The sequence below is a fragment of the Pongo abelii genome, chromosome X (assembly GCF_028885655.2).
Source record: "Pongo abelii isolate AG06213 chromosome X, NHGRI_mPonAbe1-v2.0_pri, whole genome shotgun sequence".
NCBI lineage: Eukaryota > Metazoa > Chordata > Mammalia > Primates > Hominidae > Pongo > Pongo abelii.
Genome location: NC_072008.2, coordinates 19,510,639 through 19,530,748, shown reverse-complemented (window position 1 = coordinate 19,530,748; position 20,110 = coordinate 19,510,639). Strand labels below are relative to the sequence as shown.

The 20,110-nt window shown below is 43.1% G+C and overlaps 1 protein-coding gene across 3 annotated transcripts in view; it reads left to right on the top strand.

Moving 5' to 3' along the window:
* MAP3K15 (mitogen-activated protein kinase kinase kinase 15) overlaps positions 1-20,110 on the top strand; it is a 155,630-nt gene that overhangs the window by 83,738 nt on the left and 51,782 nt on the right. For all 3 annotated transcript variants that reach the window (XM_054544388.2, XM_054544390.2, XM_054544389.2), the window contains exons 8-11: positions 4,644-4,756; positions 5,298-5,457; positions 16,564-16,714; positions 18,437-18,544. In XM_054544388.2, the coding sequence (XP_054400363.1) occupies positions 4,644-4,756; positions 5,298-5,457; positions 16,564-16,714; positions 18,437-18,544 (532 nt within the window). The remainder of the gene's footprint in view (positions 1-4,643; positions 4,757-5,297; positions 5,458-16,563; positions 16,715-18,436; positions 18,545-20,110) is intronic.

Here is a 20,110-nt window from a genome sequence, read left to right as displayed (position 1 = left end):
TGAATCCTGCCCTTGGGGGCCTTGCATTGCTGGTGAGGGAAGTTAAAGAAAGTGACACATGTAGGATGTCATCTGAGGGCTATGGGGAAAGGTTAAGCAGGGAAGGGGATAAAGGGGAGGGCTCGGAGGGGTGGTCTGCAATTTTAAATAGGGTGGTCAGTGAAGGTGCCTAAAGATAGGAAAGTGATAAGGGAGTGAACTTCACAGATAACTGGAGAAAGTGTTCTTGGCGGAGGGAACAGCAAGGGCAGAGACTCTGAGGATGAAGCATGGCAGGCACACTCCAGGATGGTCAGCAGTAAGCAAGGGGTGAGTGGAGAGCAACATGAAACAGGAAGGGGGCAAGACCTTCTTGCTCTGAGTGAGAAGGAACATCAAATGGAGGGTTTGAGCAGAGGAGTGACAAGATTGGACATGCATTTTAACAAGAGTACTCAATGTTATGCAAAGAATATATTTTAGAGGGTGTATCAGTTATCACTTGCTGCATAACAACCCCAAAACTTAGCAGCTTCGAACAGCAATGATCATGATTTTTCATGATTCTGTGGCTTTGCCGGGTACTTCTTCTGCTGGCTTCACCTGGGCTCACTTCTAAAACTGAAGTCAACTGTAGGGTCAGGTGTGGCTGGAAGATCCAAATGACCCCGTACATATTTGGCAGCTGGTGTTGGCTATTGATGTTGTACCTCAGCTCTCCACCATGTGGTTCTAATCCTGGTAGACCAGCTTTCTTACCTGGTATGCAGAACTCTAAGAGAGTGAACAAGGGAGCAGCAAAGCCTCTAGAGGCTTAGGTTGGGGAACTCACACGTGGTTACTTCTGCCACATGCTATTGGTCAAAGCAAATCACATGGCCCGCCCACATTCAAAAGAGTGGAGGAATGTGCTCCACCTCTGACTAGGATGAATAGCAAAGTTGCATTGCAAAGGTGCATGCATATTTCGATGGGAGGAATTTGTGGCTATTCAACAGTCTATCACAGGGGCAAGGACAGAAGCAGGGAACAGGAGAGTATAGCAGTAATTCAGGGGAGAGCTGGTGGTGGCTTGAGCCAGGGTGGTGGGGACAAAAGTGTTGAGAAAGTTGGATGCAGGATGTATTCTGAAGGTGGAACCAACAGGCCCACATCATTCATTTCCATCATAAGAGCTCTTGACATTGCTGTTCTGCTTTCATTCAATTCTAACTGCTTCCTCTCTCTCTCCCTTTCATACACACAGGAGGCTCTGTCCTCCCCACTTTCTCTCCATCTGCACTTACTTCTCTGACAATCCCAGCCACTCTCACACCTAGGGACCCTTAGCTGGAGCTCTCCAACCCAACATCCTAAGTGATGGCCTTACATCTCCCCCCTTTGTCCACCTGTTCTACCTCAAGATGATGTTGGTATTTCAGACTCAACATTTTGAAGGCTGAAGTCATTTACTCTTCTCCACAAGGTATGGCTTCCAATGTCTTACTTTCTTACTACTATTCTTTACCCTCCTAGGTGTAAACTTTCGGTCAGTGTTGGATTCATTTTACTCACTTACCTCCCTGTCCAGTCAGGCCCCATTTGCAGCCCTTCTGCGAGCCTTCTTTCACTGCTTGCCAGTCCTTTCCCATCACCACTGCCCCCAGTCACTGCCATTTTTTTTTTTTTTTTTTAACTTTCTTGCCAGGAATATTCTAACAGTACCCAAGTAGACTCTCTGCTTGCTGTCTGCTCAGTCTATCCCTCACAGATTTATAACTTATTCTTCCTAAAGCTCAAGAACCCACCATGGCTCCTTGCTCCCTGCTATATAAAAATTCAGACTCTCAGATAAGCATTCTAGGTGTCCTGAACACTTTCTCCAACCTACCTCTAGCCTTGTTTCCCACTACCTGGTGTGTGTCCAACTAAACTGTAGTTCCTAAGGAGTTTTCCAAACTCCTGTCTCTGTTCCTGCTGTTTTCTATGCTGAGGGCTCCCTTTCCAAATCACTGCTGTTTCATTTCTCTTGCCTTTTTTTTTTCTTTTTTCTTTTTTTTTTTTGAGACCGAGTTTCACTCTGTCACCCAGGCTGGAGTTCAGTGTATGATCTTGGCTCACTGCAACCTCCACCTCCCTGGTTCAAGCAATTCCCCTGCTTCAGCCTCCTGAGTAGCTGGGATTACAGGCACACGCCACCATGCCCAGCTAATTTTTTTGTATTTTTAATAGAGATGGGGTTTCACCATGTTGGCCAGACTGGTCTCGAACTCCTGACCTCAGGCAATCCACCTACCTCGGCCTCTCAAAGTGCTGGTATTACAGGCATGAGCCACCACACCCGGCCTCATTTCTCTTCATTTTTGTGTCATATCTCAAGTATCTAGGTGAGATGGCCCTATATGTCTTCTGTGAGTTCCTCTAGACTTGAATTTGTGTGATTTTAAGATACTTACCACATTCTTGCTTCCACTGTCACTAATTATGTGTAGATCTTATTCCCTTCCACCATAGTGTAAGTTCTTGGAACATAATGACCTCATTTTCTTTTTTTAAATTTCCAGTAGTTCCTAATGCACCATGTGGTGGAGAGGAGTCACTCAGGGTATCGAAGGGAAGTTAATGTTTGGTAAAGCCGAAACAGAAAGCTGTGTTCCCACTATGGTGGTGGGGAATTCAGTCCCCAGGTCAGAAAATCACTGCCTTTGGCTCCTTCAAGAAAGTCCTAGGAGTTTTTCTCCAGCGGCTTCAGAAGGTGGTGGCGGTAGGTGCAGAAGCAAATGAAGCTTCGTCTTCTGCTCAGGGCATGGTGGCTGTGGATAAGATCTATCTTGGATATCATCTAACCCACACTCTCCAGTGCAGGCACGTAGCATATGGCTCAGGGAGGTGGGGAGCTGGTCCAAGATCACAGGGCTGGTTAGTGGTGAATCTGGGACTACGGTCCTGCCTGGAGTTCAGATCTTCTCTGCCCGTAAGTTGGGCCTGCTTGACTTCTGGAGGAGCAACCCTCTCTGCCCTCTTCTCAGTATGACTTTTCATAGCAGAAGAAAATAAAACAGTCACATCTAGAAGGATGTAGAATTTAAAATTCCCAAAACACAGGAAAAAAAAGGTTGAATTTTGTTGACTAAGGTAGGAAGGACTTTCTCGGTGTCCTCTGATCTGAGGGTATTTGTATTATGCCTCAGAATTGATAAAGCCGTATTTTAGCTGACTTCAATGATAACTTCTCCTTTCAAGAATTAATATTTTGTTGTTGAATTCTCTTGCCATCACATGAGTGACAAAATTACCACTAGCAAGTCTTTGGTATAAATGGTGCCACTTAAAGACATTTGTGTCATTACTTCATTGAGTTATTTTTTCCTGCCTATAATTTTCATACTTGTTCATAGAACAGAAATGAACTTTTCATGTATAGAAAAGGATAAAGAAGAGAGTGAAAATGTCACTGTTAAACTTTTGGTATAAAAATAGGATTCCCAATTTTGTGTCCTGTTCCTTATCCTGATACAGTAGATCCCTGTCACTGGCCTCACTTTGCCACTGCTCCTATAGTTATTTAGGATCCAGGATTTTGGCAATACTACTTCCTGCATGAAAAAACAACTCCATATTGTTAAAAGCAAACAAACAGCTTGCAGAGAAATGGCCTACCGTTGATGCCATTTCGATGTAATAAAAAATACTCAATGCAGAATTGGAACCCAACTTTAGAAACAAGGTTTAGGTGGGCAGGGTGGCTCATGCCTGTAATCCCGGCTACTTGGGAGGCTGAGGTGGGAGGATCGCTTGAGCCCAGGGGTTCAAAGCTGCAGCTATGATTGTGCCACTGCACTCCAGCCTGGGTGACAGAGTGAGACCCTGTGTTTTAAAAAATGAAAAAAAAATTAACTGGACATGATGGCACAAACCTGTGGTCCTAGCTTCTTGGGAGGCTGAGGTGGAAGGATTGCTTGGATGCAGGAGTTGCAGGCTGCAGTGAACTATGATTACACCACTGCACTCCAGACATCAAATCGTGGTGATCTTTTGGGAGTAGGATTAGAATTGATTTTAAATTTCTTTTGTGTACTTCATGATGATTTCCCTATTTTCTATAGTCATTGAGGCTTTTATAATAAAAATCTTACGAACAAAAAAAAATTAAAACTCCCTAGTGTAAGTTACTATGTTGCTATTATGACTTTTTTTTTTTTTTTAAGACAGAGTCTCGCTCTGTCACCCAGGCTGGAGTGCAGTGGCGCGATCTTGGCTCACTGCAGGTCCCACCTCCCGGGTTCAAGCTAATTCTCCTGTCTCAGCCTCCCGAGTAGCTGGGATTACAGGCATGCACCACCACACCCAGCTAATTTTTGTGGTTTTTTTTTTTTTGTAGAGATGGGGTTTTACCATGTTGGCTAGGCTGGCCTTAAACTCCTGGCCTCGAGCGATCCACGTGCCTCGGCCTCCCAAAGTGCTGGGATTACAGGCATGAGCCATGGCGCCTGGCCTATTATGACATTTTTTAAGTTACTAGAGAGCTGCGTGTGGCTGTTGGTAAAGGTGGTGGTGGGAGGCGAGGGGAATGGGCAACAACAAATTTAGAGAAATAAAACTTTTCATGAGAAAGTTGGTTTATACCATTATTTAAACATTTTTTGTTGTAATATAATAAGACTTTGGTGGTTCTGTAATTATAGGTATCGCAAAGGGTTTGAACTCCAGTCATCTCTCTATTCGGGAATTAATCTTGCCGTTTTGCTGATAGTTGCTGGACAACAATTTGAAACTTCCTTAGAACTAAGGAAGATAGGTAAAGGTGTTTATTATTGCAGATGTTGATGCTTTGATTATACAAGTTTGGCATTAAAAATTACGTTGAAATAACTAGCATTATATCATTATATTTCTATTCTTTTTTTTGAGACAGAGTCTTGCTCGGTTGCCCAGGCTGGAGCGTAGTGGTGCGATCTTGGCTCACTGCAACCTCCACCTCCCGGGTTCAAGCAATTCTCCTGCCTCAGCCTCCCGAGTAGCTGGGATTACAGGTGCCCGCCACCATGCCCAGCTAATTTTTTTTGTATTTTTAGTAGAGATGGGGTTTCACCATGGTGGCCACGCTGGTCTCGAACTGTTGACCTCAAGTGATCCGCCTGCTTCAGCCTCCCAAAGTGCTGGGATTACAGGTGTGAGCCACCATGCCCGTCCTACTAGAATTATATTTCAAAAGGAACAATCAGTTACTTTTCCTATAGCACACCTGAGACAGCAGCCAAAATAAAATACTTGCTTATCCTCAATATGACAGAAACTAAGAAAGATTTTTCTGACTATCTAAAATTCAAATTCTTAAGGTGTCCGGCTGAACAGTTTGTTGGGAAGAAAAGGGAGCTTGGAGAAAATGAACAATTACTGGGATGTGGGTCAGTTCCTCAGCGTCAGCATGCTGGCCAGTGATGTTGGGAAAGCCGTCCAGGCAGCAGAGAGGTTGTTCAAACTGAAACCTCCAGTCTGGTGAGTTGTGTCTGTGTGTTGTCATCACCCATCTCAATACATGATCTTGTTCTGAAATGTCTTCCTTATAATCACTATGTGTCTCCTTCTGACTTTTCATTAAAGCAAAGTTAGCACAGACACAACTGCTCTGAGAATTCCCTTGCTTTTATGTGAAGGGAGGGAAAGACAGATCCACACAGAATATATCCCTGCCTGCTCCATCCCTGAGATTAGGCCTTCTATCCTATTAATTTCTGCAGGTTGTCTGGGTCCTCAAGAGCAAAACACTCTTGGCTACTAGGGTGTATTATGCATTTGTGAGAAAGCATAGAATAAAGTGAAAAAAGCACACCAAGAAAATGTTTATCACAAATGAAAACTGGAACTAAAAGAACAATAATAGGGTATGGTAAATAAAACGGTGGCACAGCAACAGCCTTACACGGCCATTTAAATGTGCAGGAAAGAATGTTTGGAGATGTGGAAGTGTGTTTGTGGTTTGTTGTAGAATAAGAAAAGCCGGTTCCTAGGTAGGTTTTTCTGTATCAGTGGTTCTCAAATTTTGTTGTGCATCAGAATCAACCTATGTTGATTAAAACACAGACTGGGTGTGGTGGCTTATACCTGTAATCCTGGCACTCTGGGAGGCCGAGGTGGGAGGATTGCTTGAGCCCAGTAGCTTGAGACCAGTCTGGGTAATAGAGACCCAGTCTCTACAAAAAAAAAAAAAAAAACCAGGCATGGTGGCGCATGCCTGTGGTCCCAGCTACTCGGGAAGGCAGAGGTAGAAGGATCACTTGAGCCAGGGAGGTCAAAGCTGCAGCGAACTGTGATTGCACAACTGCAATCCAGCCTGGGTGACAGAGTGAGACTCTGTCTCAAAAATAAATAGGTAAAATAAAGAAAGAAAACACAGATTGCTGGGCCCACTCTCAGAATTTCTGGCTCAGTAGGTCTGGGGTGGACGCCTGAGAATTTGCACTTAATAATTACAAGCTGCTGCTCTGGTGACCACACTTTGAGAACCACTGTTCTATATGATCTCGTTTTAATTAAAAATATGTGTTTGGCATGTGACTTGTAGGGAAAGGCCCAGGAGGGGTGGACAGTATTGGATTTCCCCGTAGACATGAAGCTCTGTTAGAATTGTGGTAACAAACCTACACGTTGTGCACATGTACCCTAGAACTTAAAGCATAATAAAAAAAAAAAAACATATATATATATATGAAATCTCACAGAAACACCAATGATAAAAGTACTGGAGGCTGGATGCAGTAGGTTATGCCTATAATCCCAGCACTTTGGGAGATCAAGGCTGGAGGATTGTTTGATCCCAGTGAGACAGCCAAGTATAAAGGGGTTCCCCGAGAACCTTCGACCGGCCTGTGCACAGGGAGGCATGCGCACTGGGGTGGAGCCGTGGAATTTCACACCATTAGCAGAGGGGAGGATTCTGGCCTCCCCTGTTCTGGGGTGGTAACTGGGAATTCAATCTGTGAGGCAGGGAGCCTACCAGCAGAACTCTCGCTTTGCTGAGAGTCCCTGTTTCCCTTTTTATTTCCTTTTTGCCCAATAAACCCTGCCCTTCTCACCCTTAAAAAAAAAAGGAAATGAATGAATAAATAATTGTGGTTATCTTATTGATTGCTATAGTCTCATAATAAATGCTCAATAGATATTTGTATAATCAATAAATAATGAATGATTTTCTTCAGAATATTGACAGTGGTTATCTCAGGGAGATAGCCTTATAAGGCGTTTTTATTCTATTTTTTTTTTCCTTACCTTTGTTTTCTGATTTTTCTTCAATGTGTATGGATTATTTACATAACTTTTAAAAACCTACTTTTAACGATTTGTGTTCATTGGCCATCCCTTACATCCTAGTCCAGTGGATCAGTCTGGATTACCAGGGGTAGGAATCTCTTCAGTCATATTTAGTTTGACCCCATTTCTTCCCAATCTGAAGGAACTTAAATTTGGCCCTCAAACCTCTCGAAAGTTCTCTGAGGCTGAGAGAACACAGAGCCAGGCTGGGCCTCTAGCCCTCCTGGAGTGGCTGCTGTTTGAAAAGTACTAATCTTAAAGTGCATTGCTGTTATCTGGGCCAGATGGAGCCGACTTCAGGGAGTGGAGACCCCAGGATTGGATACAATCCCATTACATCAGCACCTGGGCTCACTTACAGGACTTACAGTGTTATTACCTGTTGTTAGGTGTCCCCAAGACCCTTCTCAGGTTCATGATTTGCTGGAAGGACTCACAGAACTCAGAAAAGCTGTTACACTCTTAGTTATGGTTTATTACAATGAAAGGATACAGATTAAAATCAGCAAAGGCAGAAAGGTACATAGGGTAGAGTCCAGGAGAGACCACGTGCAAGCTTCTAGTTGTCCTTTCCCAGTGGAGTCATGTGAACAGTGCTTAATTCTCCCAGCAAAAATGTGTGACAACATGCATGAAGTCTTGCCAACCAGTAAAGCTCATTGAGCCTTAATGTCCAGGGTTTTTATTGGGGATGGGTCATGTGGGCATGGAGTCCTCATGCAGCTGATATTAATACCTCAGCTCCAACCTCTCCAGAGGTCAAACTGATACAGTATGGCCCAGGGCCCCGACTATGAATCATATCGTTAGCATAAACTATCTGGGATGGCCCAAGGTCCCAGATAAACAGAGATGCTCTTAGCTGGCAGTATGTCCCAAGGGCTTAGAGGTGATCTCCCAATAGCCAGTCCAGGGCCAGATCTTTCTTTTGAATGTATGGAGTTGGGACAACACAGGCCTGCTGAGTACCCAAGCAAGTCGGTTGGAGTCTAGCTGGCCTATCTTCCCAGGATAGCTCCAGCTTTTATCCTCAAAGAGCAAAATAATACTATGATGCTTTCAGTTGAACCATTCCGTTTAGTACCAAAGAGGTTGTGACCACTACTGCCTGGCAACTATATTCCAAAAAGTTCAGTTTGCCTGAAAAGAGCAAAGGTGTGGTCAGAGTCAAGATATCATAACATCAAAATCTACCCAGTCAGATTCTAATTTTTTAAAAAATAAAAGACAGTGAGTTTGACTAGTGATTGCCAGAAGTAAGGGAGGGGATGGGATGGGAGAGAAGTAGGCATGATGGTGGGAAGGCAACACAAGGGGTCCCTGTGGGGATGGAAATTTCCCTATCTTGCCTTGTATCAGTGACAACATCCTGGTTGTGATATAGTACTATAGTTATTTTTTTTTCTTTTTCTTATACTTTAAGTTTTAGGGTACATGTGCACAACATGCAGGTTACTTACATATCTATACATGTGCCATGTTGCTGTGCTGCACCCAGTAACTCGTCATTTAACATTAGATATATCTCCTAATGCTATCCCTCCCCTTCCCCCACCCCACAACAGGCCCCGGTGTGTGGTGTTCCCCTTCCTGTGTCCATGTGTTCTCATTGTTCAACTCCCACCTATGAGTGAGAACATGTGGTGTTTGGTTTTTTGTCCTTGTGATAGTTTGCTGAGAATGATGGTTTCCAGCTTCATCCATGTCCCTACAAAGGACGTGAACTCATCCTTTTTTATGGCTGCATAGTATTCCATGGTGTATATGTGCCACATTTTCTTAATCCAGTCTATCGTTGTTGGACATTTGGCTTGGTTCCAAGTCTTTGCTATTGTGAATAGTGCCACTATAAACATACATGTGCATGTGTCTTTATAGCAGCATGATTTATAATCCTTTGGGTATATACCCAGTAATGGGATGGCTGGGTCAAATGGTATTACTAGTTCTAGATCTCTGAGGAATCGCCACACTGACTTCCACAACGGTTGAACTAGTTTACAGTCCCACCAACAGTATAAAAGTGTTCCTATTTCTCCACATCCTCTCCAGCACCTGCTGTTTCCTGACTTTTTAATGTTCACCGTTCTAACTGGTGTGAGATGGTATCTCATTATAGTTTTGGTTTGCATTTCTCTGATGGCCAGTGATGATGAGCATTTTTTCATGTGTCTTTGGCTGCATAAATGTCTTCTTTTGAGAAGTGTCTGTTCATATCCTTTGCCCACTTTTTGATGGGGTTGTTTGTTTTTTTCTTGTAAATTTGTTGGAGTTCATTCTAGATTCTGGATATTAGCCCTTTGTCAGATGGGTAGATTGCAAAAATTTTCTCCCATTCTGTAGGTTGCCTGTTCACTCTGATGGTAGTTTCTTTTGCTGTGCAGAAGCTCTTGAGTTTAATTAGATCCCATTTGTCAATTTTGGCTTTTGTTGCCATTGCTTTTGGTGTTTTAGACATGAAGTCCTTGCCCATGCCTATGTTCTGAATGGTATTGCCTAGGTTTTCTTCTAGGGTTTTTATGGTTTTAGGTCTAACATTTAAGTCTTTAATCCATCTTGAATTAATTTTTGTATAAGGTGTAAGGAAGGGATCCAGTTTCAGTTTTCTGCATATGGCTAGCCAGTTTTCCCAGCACCATTTATTAAATAGGGAATCCTTTCCCCATTTCTTGTTTTTGTCAGGTTTGTCAAAGATCAGATACTTGTAGATATGTGGCGTTATTTCTGAGGGCTCTGTTCTGTTCCATTGATCTATATCTCTGTTTTGGTACCAGTACCATGCTGTTTTGGTTACTGTAGCCCTGTAGTATAGTTTGAAGTCAGGTAGCATGATGTCTCCAGCTTTGTTCTTTTGGCTTAGGATTGTCTTGGCAATGTGGGCTCTTTTTTTGGTTCCATATGAACTTTAAAGTAGTTTTTTCCAATTCCATGAAGAAAGTCATTGGTAGCTTGATGGGGATGGCATTGAATCTATAAATGACCTTGGGCGGTATGGCCATTTTCATGATATTGATTCTTCCTACCCATGAGCATGGAATGTTCTTCCATTTGTTTGTATCCTCTTTTATTTCCTTGAGCAGTGGTTTGTAGTTCTTCTTGAAGAGGTCCTTCACATCCCTTGTAAGTTGGATTCCTAGGTATTTTATTCTCTTTGAAGCAATTGTGAATGGGAGTTCACTCATGATTTGGCTGTCTGTTTGTCTGTTATTGGTGTATAAGAATGCTTGTGATTTTTGCACATTGATTTTGTATCCTGAGACTTTGCTGAAGTTGCTTATCAGCTTAAGGAGATTTTGGGCTAAGACAATGGGGTTTTCTAGATACACAATCATGTCATCTGCAAACAGGGACAATTTGACTTCCTCTTTTCCTAATTGAATACCCTTGATTTCCTTCTCCTGCCTAATTGCCCTGGCCAGAACTTCCAACACTATGTTGAATAGGAGTGGTGAGAGAGGGCATCCCTGTCTTGTGCCAGTTTTCAAAGGGAATGCTTCCAGTTTTTGCCCATTCAGTATGATATTGGCTGTGGGTTTGTCATAGATAACTCGTATGATTTTGAGATACGTCCCATCAATACCTAATTTATTGAGAGTTTTTAGCATGAAGGGTTGTTGAATTTTGTCAAAGGCCTTTTCTGCATCTATTGAGATAATCATGTGGTTTTTGTCTTTGGTTCTGTTTATATGCTGGATTACATTTATTGATTTGCATTTGTTGAACCAGCCTTGCATCCCAGGGATGAAGCCCACTTGATCATGGTGGATAAGCTTTTTGATGTGCTGCTGGATTCGGTTTGCCAGTATTTTATTGAGGATTTTTGCATCAGTGTTCATCAGGGATATTGGTCTAAAATTCTCTTTTTTTGTTGTGTCTCTGCCAGGCTTTGGTATCAGGATGATGCTGGCCTCATAAAATGAGTTAGGGAGGATTCCCTCTTTTTCTATTGATTGGAATAGTTTCAGAAGGAATGGTACCAGCTCCTCCTTGTATCTCTGGTAGAATTTGGCTGTGAATCCATGTGGTCCTGGACTTTTTTTGGTTGGTGAGCTATTATTGCCTCAATTTCAGAGCCTGTTATTGGTCGATTCAGAGATTCAACTTCTTCCTGGTTTAGTCTTGGGAGGGTGTATGTGTCGAGGAATTTATCCATTTCTTCTAGATTTTCTAGTTTATTTGCATAGAGATGTTTGTAGTATTCTCTGATAGTAGTTTGTATTTCTGTGGGATCAGTGGTGATATCCCCTTTATCATTTTTTATTGGGTCTATTTGAGTCTTCTCTCTTTTCTTCTTTATTAGTCTCGCTAGCAGTCTATCAAGTTTTGTTGCTCTTTTCAAAAAACCAGCTCCTGATTCATTGATTTTTTGAAGGGTTTTTTGTGTCTCTCACTCCTTCAGTTCTGCTCTGATCTTAGGTATTTCTTGCCTTCTGCTAGCTTTTGAATGTGTTTGCTCTTGCTTCTCTAGTCCTTTTAATTGTGATGTTAGGGCGTCAATTTTAGATCTTTCCTGCTTTCTCTTGTGGGCATTTAGTGCTATAAATTTCCCTCTACACACTGCTTTGAATGTGTCCCAGAGATTCTGGTATGTTGTGTCATTGTTCTCGTTGGTTTCAAAGAACATCTTTATTTCTGCCTTCATTTCGTTATGTACCCAGTAGTCATTCAGGAGCAGGTTGTTCAGTTTCCATGTAGTTGAGCGGTTTTGAGTGAGTTTCTTAATCGTGAGTACTAGTTTGATTGCACTGTGGTCTGAGAGAGAGTTTGTTACAATTTCTGTTTTTTTACATTTGCTAAGGAGTGCTTTACTTCCAACTATGTGGTCAGTTTTGGAATAAGTACAGTGTGGTGCTGAGAAGAATGTATATTCTGTTGATTTGGGGTGGAGAGTTCTGTAGATGTCTATTAGGTCCTCTTGGTGCAGAGCTGAGTTCAATTTCTGGATATCCTTGTTAACTTTCTGTCTCGTTGATCTGTCTAATGTTGACAGTGGGGTGTTAAAGTCTCCCATTATTGTGTGGGAGTCTAAGTCTCTTTGTAGGTCTCTAAGGACTTGCTTTTATGAATCTGGGTGCTCCTGTATTGGGTGCATATATATTTAGGATAGTTAGCTCTTCTTGTTGAATTGGTCCCTTTACCATTATGTAATGGCCTTCTTTGTCTCTTTTGATCTTTGTTGGTTTAAAGTCTGTTTTATCAGAGACTAGGATTGCAACCCCTGCCTTTTTTTTGTTTTCCATTTGCTTGGTAGATCTTCCTCCATCCCTTTATTTTGAGCCTATGTATGTCTCTGCAAGTGAGATGGGTTTCCTGAATACAGCACACTGATGGGTCTTGACTCTTTATCCAATTTGCCAGTCTGTGTCTTTTAATTGGAGCATTTAGCCCATTTACATTTAAGGTTAATATTGTTATGTGTGAATTTGATCCTGTCATTATGATGTTAGCTGGTTATTTTGCTCGTTAGTTGATGCAGTTTCTTCCTAGCCTTGATGGTCTTTACAATTTGGCATGTTTTTGCAGTGGCTGGTACCAGTTGTTCCTTTCCATGTTTAGTGCTTCCTTCAGGAGCTGTTTTAGGACAGGCCTGGTGGTGACAAAATCTCTCAGCATTTGCTTGTCTATAAAGGATTTTATTTCTCCTTCACTTATGAAGCTTAGTTTGGCTGGATATGAAATTCTGGATTGAAAATTCTTTTCTTTAAGAATGTTGAATATTGGCCCCCACTCTCTTCTGGCTTGTAGAGTTTCTGCCAAGAGATCAGCTGTTAGTCTGATGGGCTTCCCTTTGTGGGTAACCCGACCTTTCTCTCTGGCTGCCCTTAACATTTTTTCCTTCATTTCAACTTTGGTGAATCTGACAATTATGTGTCTTGGAGTTGCTCTTCTCGAGGAGTATCTTTGTGGCGTTCTCTGTATTTCCTGAATGTGAATGTTGGCCTGCCTTGCTAGGTTGGGGAAGTTCTCCTGGATACTGTCCTGCAGAGTGTTTTCCAACTTGTTTCCATTCTCCCCGTCACTTTCAGGTACACCAATCAGATGTAGATTTGGTCTTTTCACATAGTCCCATATTTATTGGAGGCTTTGTTCGTTTCTTTTTATTCTTTTTTTCTCTAAACCTCTCTTCTCGCTTCATTTCATTCATTTGATCTTCCATCACTGATACCCTTTCTTCCAGTTGATCGCATCGGCTACTGAGGCTTGTGCGTTCATCACATAGTTCTGGTGCCGTGGTTTTCAGCTCCATCAGGTCCTTTAAGGACTTCTCTGCATTGGTTATTCTAGTTAGCCGTTTGTCTAATTTTTTTTCAAGGTTTTTAACTTCTTCGCCATGGGTTCGAACTTCCTCCTTTAGCTCAGAGTAGTTTGATCGTCTGAAGTCGTCTTCTCTTAATTCGTCAGAGTCATTCTCCATCCAGCTTTGTTCCATTGCTGGTGAGGAGCTGCGTTCCTTTGGAGGAGGAGAGGCGCTCTGATTTTTAGAGTTTCCAGTTTTTCTGCTCTGTTTTTTCCCCATCTTTGTGGTTTTATCTACCTTTGGTCTTTGATGATGGTGACGTACAGATGGGGTTTTGGTGTGGATGTCCTTTCTGTTTGTTAATTTTCCTTCTAACAGTCAGGACCCTCAGCTGCAGGTCTGTTGGAGTTTGCTGGAGGTCCACTCCAGACCCTGTTGGCCTGGGTATCAGCAGCAGAGGCTGCAAAAGAGCGGATATTGATGAACAGCAAATGTTGCTGCCTCATCGTTCCCCTGGAAGTTTTGTCTCAGAGGAGTACCCAGCCGTGTGAGGTGTCAGTCTGCCCCTACTGGGGGGTGCCTCCCAGTTAGGCTACTTGGGAGTCAGGGACCCACTTGAGGAGGCAGTCTGTCAGTTCTCAGATCTCCAGCTGCGTGCTGGGAGAACCGCTACTCTCTTCAAAGCTGTCAGACAGGGACATTGAAGTCTGCAGAGGATTCTGCTGCCTTTTGTTTGGCTGTGCCCTGTCCCCAGAGGTGGAGTTTACAAAGGCAGGCAGGCCTCCTTGAGCTAAGGTGGGCTCCACCCAGTCCGAGCTTTCGGGCTGCTTTGTTTACCTACTCAAGCCTCCACAGTGGCGGGCGTCCCTCCCCCAGCCTGGCTGCTGCCTTGCAGTTTGATCTGAGACTGCTGTGCTAGCAATGAGTGAGGCTCTGTGGGCGTAGGACCCTCTGAGCCAGGCGCGGGATATAATCTCCTGGTGTGCCATTTGCTAAGACCGTTGGAAAAGTGCAGTATTAGGGTGGGAGTGACCCGATTTTCCAGGTGCCGTCTGTCACCTCTTTCTTTGACTAGGAAAGGGAATTCCCTGACCCCTTGGGCTTCCTGGGTGAGGCAGTGCTTTGCCCTGCTTCAGCTCACGCTCAGTGCGCTGCACCCAGTGTCCTGCACCCACTTTCTGACACTCCCCAGTGAGATGAACCCGGTACCTCAGTTGGAAATGCAGAAATCACCTGTCTTCTGCGTCGCTCACACTGGGGGCTGTAGACTGGAGCTGTTCCTATTCGGCCATCTTGGCTCCACCAAAAACTGTACTATAGTTTTGTAAGATGCTGCCATTGTTTCTTAGCACTTCATGTAAATCTAAAATTACCTCAAAATAACATGTTTAATTAAAAAGAAAATGAGTTTGAAATTTTGTCATTTTGTAATTGCTTTGAACTTTGAACTACAGCTGACCCTTGAACAATGTGGGAGTTAGGGGCTCAGTTGAAAATTCACCAAAAACTTAACTACTAATAGCCTACTGTTGACTGGAAGCCTTACCAATAACATAAACAATATTTTGTATTTTATATTTTGCAAAAAGTGCAGGATTTTCACAACCACTGTCAACTGCAGTGACAGCTTCATGAATTTCCTTTTCTATTTTTCCAGTGATTTTTAGGCTGGGTTCATTTATCTTGAAATGGCAGCAGCCATAACTGCAGAACTCAGTCTGCAATACATATCAAGCAATTCAACTTTTTCTGGTAATGTCATGACTTTTCTCTGCTGCTTGGGAGCATTTCCAGTATCACTAGTGGCACTCTGTATGGGTCCCATGGTGTTATTCAAGGTTTATGGTGTCACACTAAACACGATGAAGAATGCATGAGAACCGTGAGTGATCACTTTTTACTATGATCTGCAATTTACTGGAGAGACGAACCTCTCATGCAAAAATGATCATTCTCACACGGTGGAGTTTTTTTTGTTGTTTGTTTTTGAGACAGAGTCTCGCTCTGTTGCCCAGGCTGGAGTGCAGTGGCGCAATCTCAGCTCACTGCAACCTCCGTCTCTCAGCTTCAAGCAATCCTTCTGCCTCAGCCTCCCGAGTAGCTGGGACTATAGATGCCTGCCACTGCATCCGGCTAATTTTTGTATTTTTGGTAGAGACAGGATTTCACCATGTTGGCCAGGCTGGTCTTGAACTCCTGACCTCAGGTGATCTGCCCGCCTAGGCCTCCCAAAGCGCTGGGATTACAGGTGTGAGCCACCGCACTTGGCCACACGGTGGAGTTTTAAGCAGATACTTACAACAGGAGCTCACCACAATAGCAACAGGAGGTGGCTACGAAATTCTTACAGTAGTGCAGTATGCACTACAGTTAATTTTATGCAGTCTTGATATAATACCACATCTTTACATTTGTTTATATTTTTCTTGACTGGGAATGGTGCCATATACAATCTGTAAGTGTGTGTGTAAGTTTTGGTACATTTTAACTTTTTATAAGAGATTTGTTTATATTTTGGGTAGTAAATGATAAAATGGACCAGTACCTACATATATTTTATGCATTCATGGCATACCTAGCTTTTTCTAATTTTTTTTTAATATTTCTAGGCTGCACAGTTCATCTGCAAAGTTTTTCAAATTGTCGCACATCTCCAGAACATTTTCCAGTGTATTTATTGGGAAAAAAAAGTCCGTGTATAAGTGGAGCTGCGCAGTTCATACCTGTGTTGTTCAAGAGTCAGCTGTGCCTGCCCTTGTTATTTAAAACAGTTATCACATGCTTTCCAATCTCCACATTTTAGGCAGTAGGTACTAAAATTGAGGTTAGTTCAATGTTGGTAAAAGCCACGTTGTGTTATTTTGTTGGATGGACTTACTTTGCCTACTGCTTGGGTTTTCTTAGTTTTGTGGCTGCTGAGCATTCGTTTATGAAGCACTCATGACATAATATGAATTTAAGTGAATAAAAGCTTTTGGAAAGCTTATTTTAAAGGGACTTGAATTGAATTCAGTTTCTTTAGGAATCCAATATATTGCTGTTTGTGATTTTTCCAGGTACCTGCGATCATTAGTTCAGAACTTGTTACTAATTCGACGCTTCAAGAAACCCATTATTGAACACTCGCCCAGGCAAGAGCGGCTGAACTTCTGGTTAGATATAATTTTTGAGGCAACAAATGAAGTCACTAATGGACTCAGATTTCCAGTAAGATATGCTAAATCCATTTTTTTTTAAGATTAGGAAAAAAACTAGGGATTGGTGCTATTTAACTATTGAATACTCTGAACTGAAGAAAACCGTAGAGTAATTTTAAATGTTGGGATAAACATCAGTCTTATGTGAAACCAGCAAGTGATAGATCAGCTCACTCACAGATCATTGGCTGTATCCTCTATGGTAGTTATTCTCAATTGGGAGCAACTTTGTCCCCCTAAGGTACATCTGGTAATGTCCGGAGACATTTTTGGTGGTCATGACTTGGGGAGAAGGTGGCGCTACTGGCATCTGCTGGATGGAGACCAGGGATGCTGTTGAACATCCCACAATGCACAGGACAGCCCCCTCCAATAAAGAATTACCCAGCCCAAAATGTCTCTAGTGCCAAAGTGGACAAACTTTCCTCTAAAACAATGTAGCACCACGAGTGGAAACTTGGAATTCATCGTGGTTTCCTGTTAAGCTTTGGTTTGCCTCTAAGGCCACTAATTGATATTTAAAACTTATCAAAAAGGCAAAATTGCTTTTAGCTTTTCATTGAGTTTTTGTTTTAATGTTATGACCATCTTAGAGTCATGAGTGAAATATGTGACTGTCTTGGAAATTGAACTTCAGATAATTGTGTTCCATATTTATGTTTTGAGAATTTGTGAACATGCCATTTCCAAGAATTTCATTAAGCATCTAATAAAAGATTGTTTGAAATGATTATGATAATTATTTTGTTGCCGGTTAATAATACATTTTAAAATCTTTTTTTAGTTATGAAATATTTCAAACCTACTGAAAGGTACAAAAAAATAATGGAGCAGACAACCGCGTAATCTCTAACCAGGTTTAGTGATCTTAAACATGTTGCTTTATTTGTTTTGGAGATTTATTCCCTCTCTCCCTCCCCATCTCGCCCCTCCTCTTTCTCTTCCCCTCCTCTTTTTTTTTTTTGAGATGGAGTCGTGCAGTGGTGCGGTCTCGGCTCACTGCAACCTCCGCCTCCTGGGTTCAAGTGATTCTCCTGCCTCAGCCTCCTGAGTAGCTGGGATTACAGGTGTACACCACCACACCCATCTAATTTTTGTATTTTTAGTAGAGACAGGGCTTCATCATGTTGGCCAGGCTGGTCTCGAACTCCTGACCTCAGGTGATCCGCCCGCTTTGGCCTCCCAAAGTACCCTCCTCTTTCTCTCCCCATTTTCTTCCTTTGGCCTCCTTCTTCCCTCCTTTTCCCCCTTTTCTCTTTCTTCCCCCTCTCTTCTTTCTCCCCACTTTTTCTCTCCCCACTCTCCTCCCTCTCCTCACCCTCTTCTCCCTCTTCTCCCTCTCCTCACCCTCTTCTCCCTCTTCTCCCTCTCCTCACCCTCTTCTCCCTCTTCTCCCTCTCCTCACCCTCTTCTCCCTCTCTCCCCTCCTCTCCTCTCTTTTAACAAAATAACACCTTACTGATGGGCCATCACCTCTTTTTTTATCTCCTTGCATCTTTTTTTCTCCCCCCCCCCCCCGAAGAGATGGCATCTCAATATGATGCCCTTGAACTCCTGGGCTCAAGTGATCCTCCAACCTCAACCTCCCAAAGTGCTGGGATTACAGGCGTGAGCCACTGTGCCTGGCCCTCAGTGAGGATTTATTGAGTATGGACCTCCCTGCCTCCTTGCTGGGCAGGGTGTGCTATGTTTTCCACCCATGTACGTTAACAGGCATCTGTTCTTGTTTCAGGTTCTGGTGATAGAGCCAACCAAAGTGTACCAGCCTTCTTATGTTTCCATAAACAATGAAGCCGAGGAGAGAACGGTTTCTTTATGGCATGTCTCACCCACAGAAATGGTAAGGAGGAAAAATCACTAGCAATTTAATCAGAGATTCAATTTTCAAATAGGAGAGTCTAGATGGTAGTATTTTGAAGGAAAAGGCACCCATGTTTAACTTCTGAATTATGAGAATATATGAGAGAGTATGATCACAGATGAGAGAAAGTAGGTTTTTCCATTATGTGTGTGTGTGGGTATGTGTGTATGTGGGCATGTGGTGAGGTGTGGGGGTGGGGTAGTGTGTGTGTGTGTGTGTGTGTGTGTGTGTATGTATGTATAAAAACATTAAAACAAATACAGGTTTGTTTGTTTTTTTATAGTTAAACCATAAGGAAGTGGGTAGAGGTACAGGCTGGTGTGTTGTTTCACAGCTGTAGTCCCAACACTTTTGGAGGCCGAGGCAGGCAGATTGCTTGAGCCCAGAGTTGGAGACCAGCCTGGGTGACACATCAAAACCCCGTCTCTACAAAAAATAAATTTAAAAAGTTAGCCGGGCGTGGTGGTGCACACGTGTAGTCCCAACTAGTTGGGAGGCTGAAATGGGAGGATCGCTTGAACCTGGGAGGTCGAGGCCACAGTGAGCTATGATCGCACCACTGTGCTCGAGCCTGGGCAACAGCGAGACACTGTCTCTAGAAAAATAAAATAGTAATATATTTTTAGAAGCACTTATACTGGCTTTCTTGATATTCCTCAACCATTACTGGATCCTGTGGCTTTCCAGATAAAACTCAGACTCTTTTACTAAGTGTTCAAGTCCCTCCCTATATAATCCTGCCCCCTCCCTTCCGCCCTCAGTGCCAGTCAGGCTGTCCTCTTACTAGCCCCTGAGCTGCCCCTGCGGGAGCTCCTGTCTACCTTTTCATTTCCATCCTCGTTCCTTTTGGGATTTCCTTCTTCCGATTATCCAAGTCCTAGCTTTTGCAAAGTCGTCTTTAACCACCCCTGCATTCCTTCCACTGAGTGTCTCTAGGCTACCAATTGCCTGTATCATGCACAGAAGAACATCCTAAGAATGCCCATACATGACTTCTATATGTTTGTAGCTGTAGGAGCTACGGAACAGTTACTCATGAACAAATGCCTGTTGATTATGACATAAAATGTGTTATTTACTTAACTAGTAAATGTTCCTCCCAAATGAAGAAGTTCTCTAAAGCCACCCTGGAATAGACCTGGGGAAGACTTTGGAAACTCATGTGGCTAAGCTTTCTGTATATGTGCAGCCTCCTGCAGGTGGCTGTGGGTCAGACAAGACTCTCTTGAGTCTGCCCTGGCTCCCATTTCTGTGCCTGAATCCAAAGGCCGACTCCTGCTGTCTGCCACTATCCTCTCTGCATGACTTTGGACTCATGTGTCCTCTGAAGTACACTTAGCCTTTCTGTGCAGTTGGATGTGATTTGCTGGCTTTCATATTCTCATACCCTCTTATGAGAAGCCTCCAGTGGCTTCCCGTCTCATGCAGAGTCAAAGCTGACATCCCGAGGGTGGCCTAGAGGTCCTGCATGATTTGCCCATGAGCTCTCCAACCTCCTCTTCCACTCCCATCCCGCTCACTCCACTGTAGCCATATTCGCCTCTT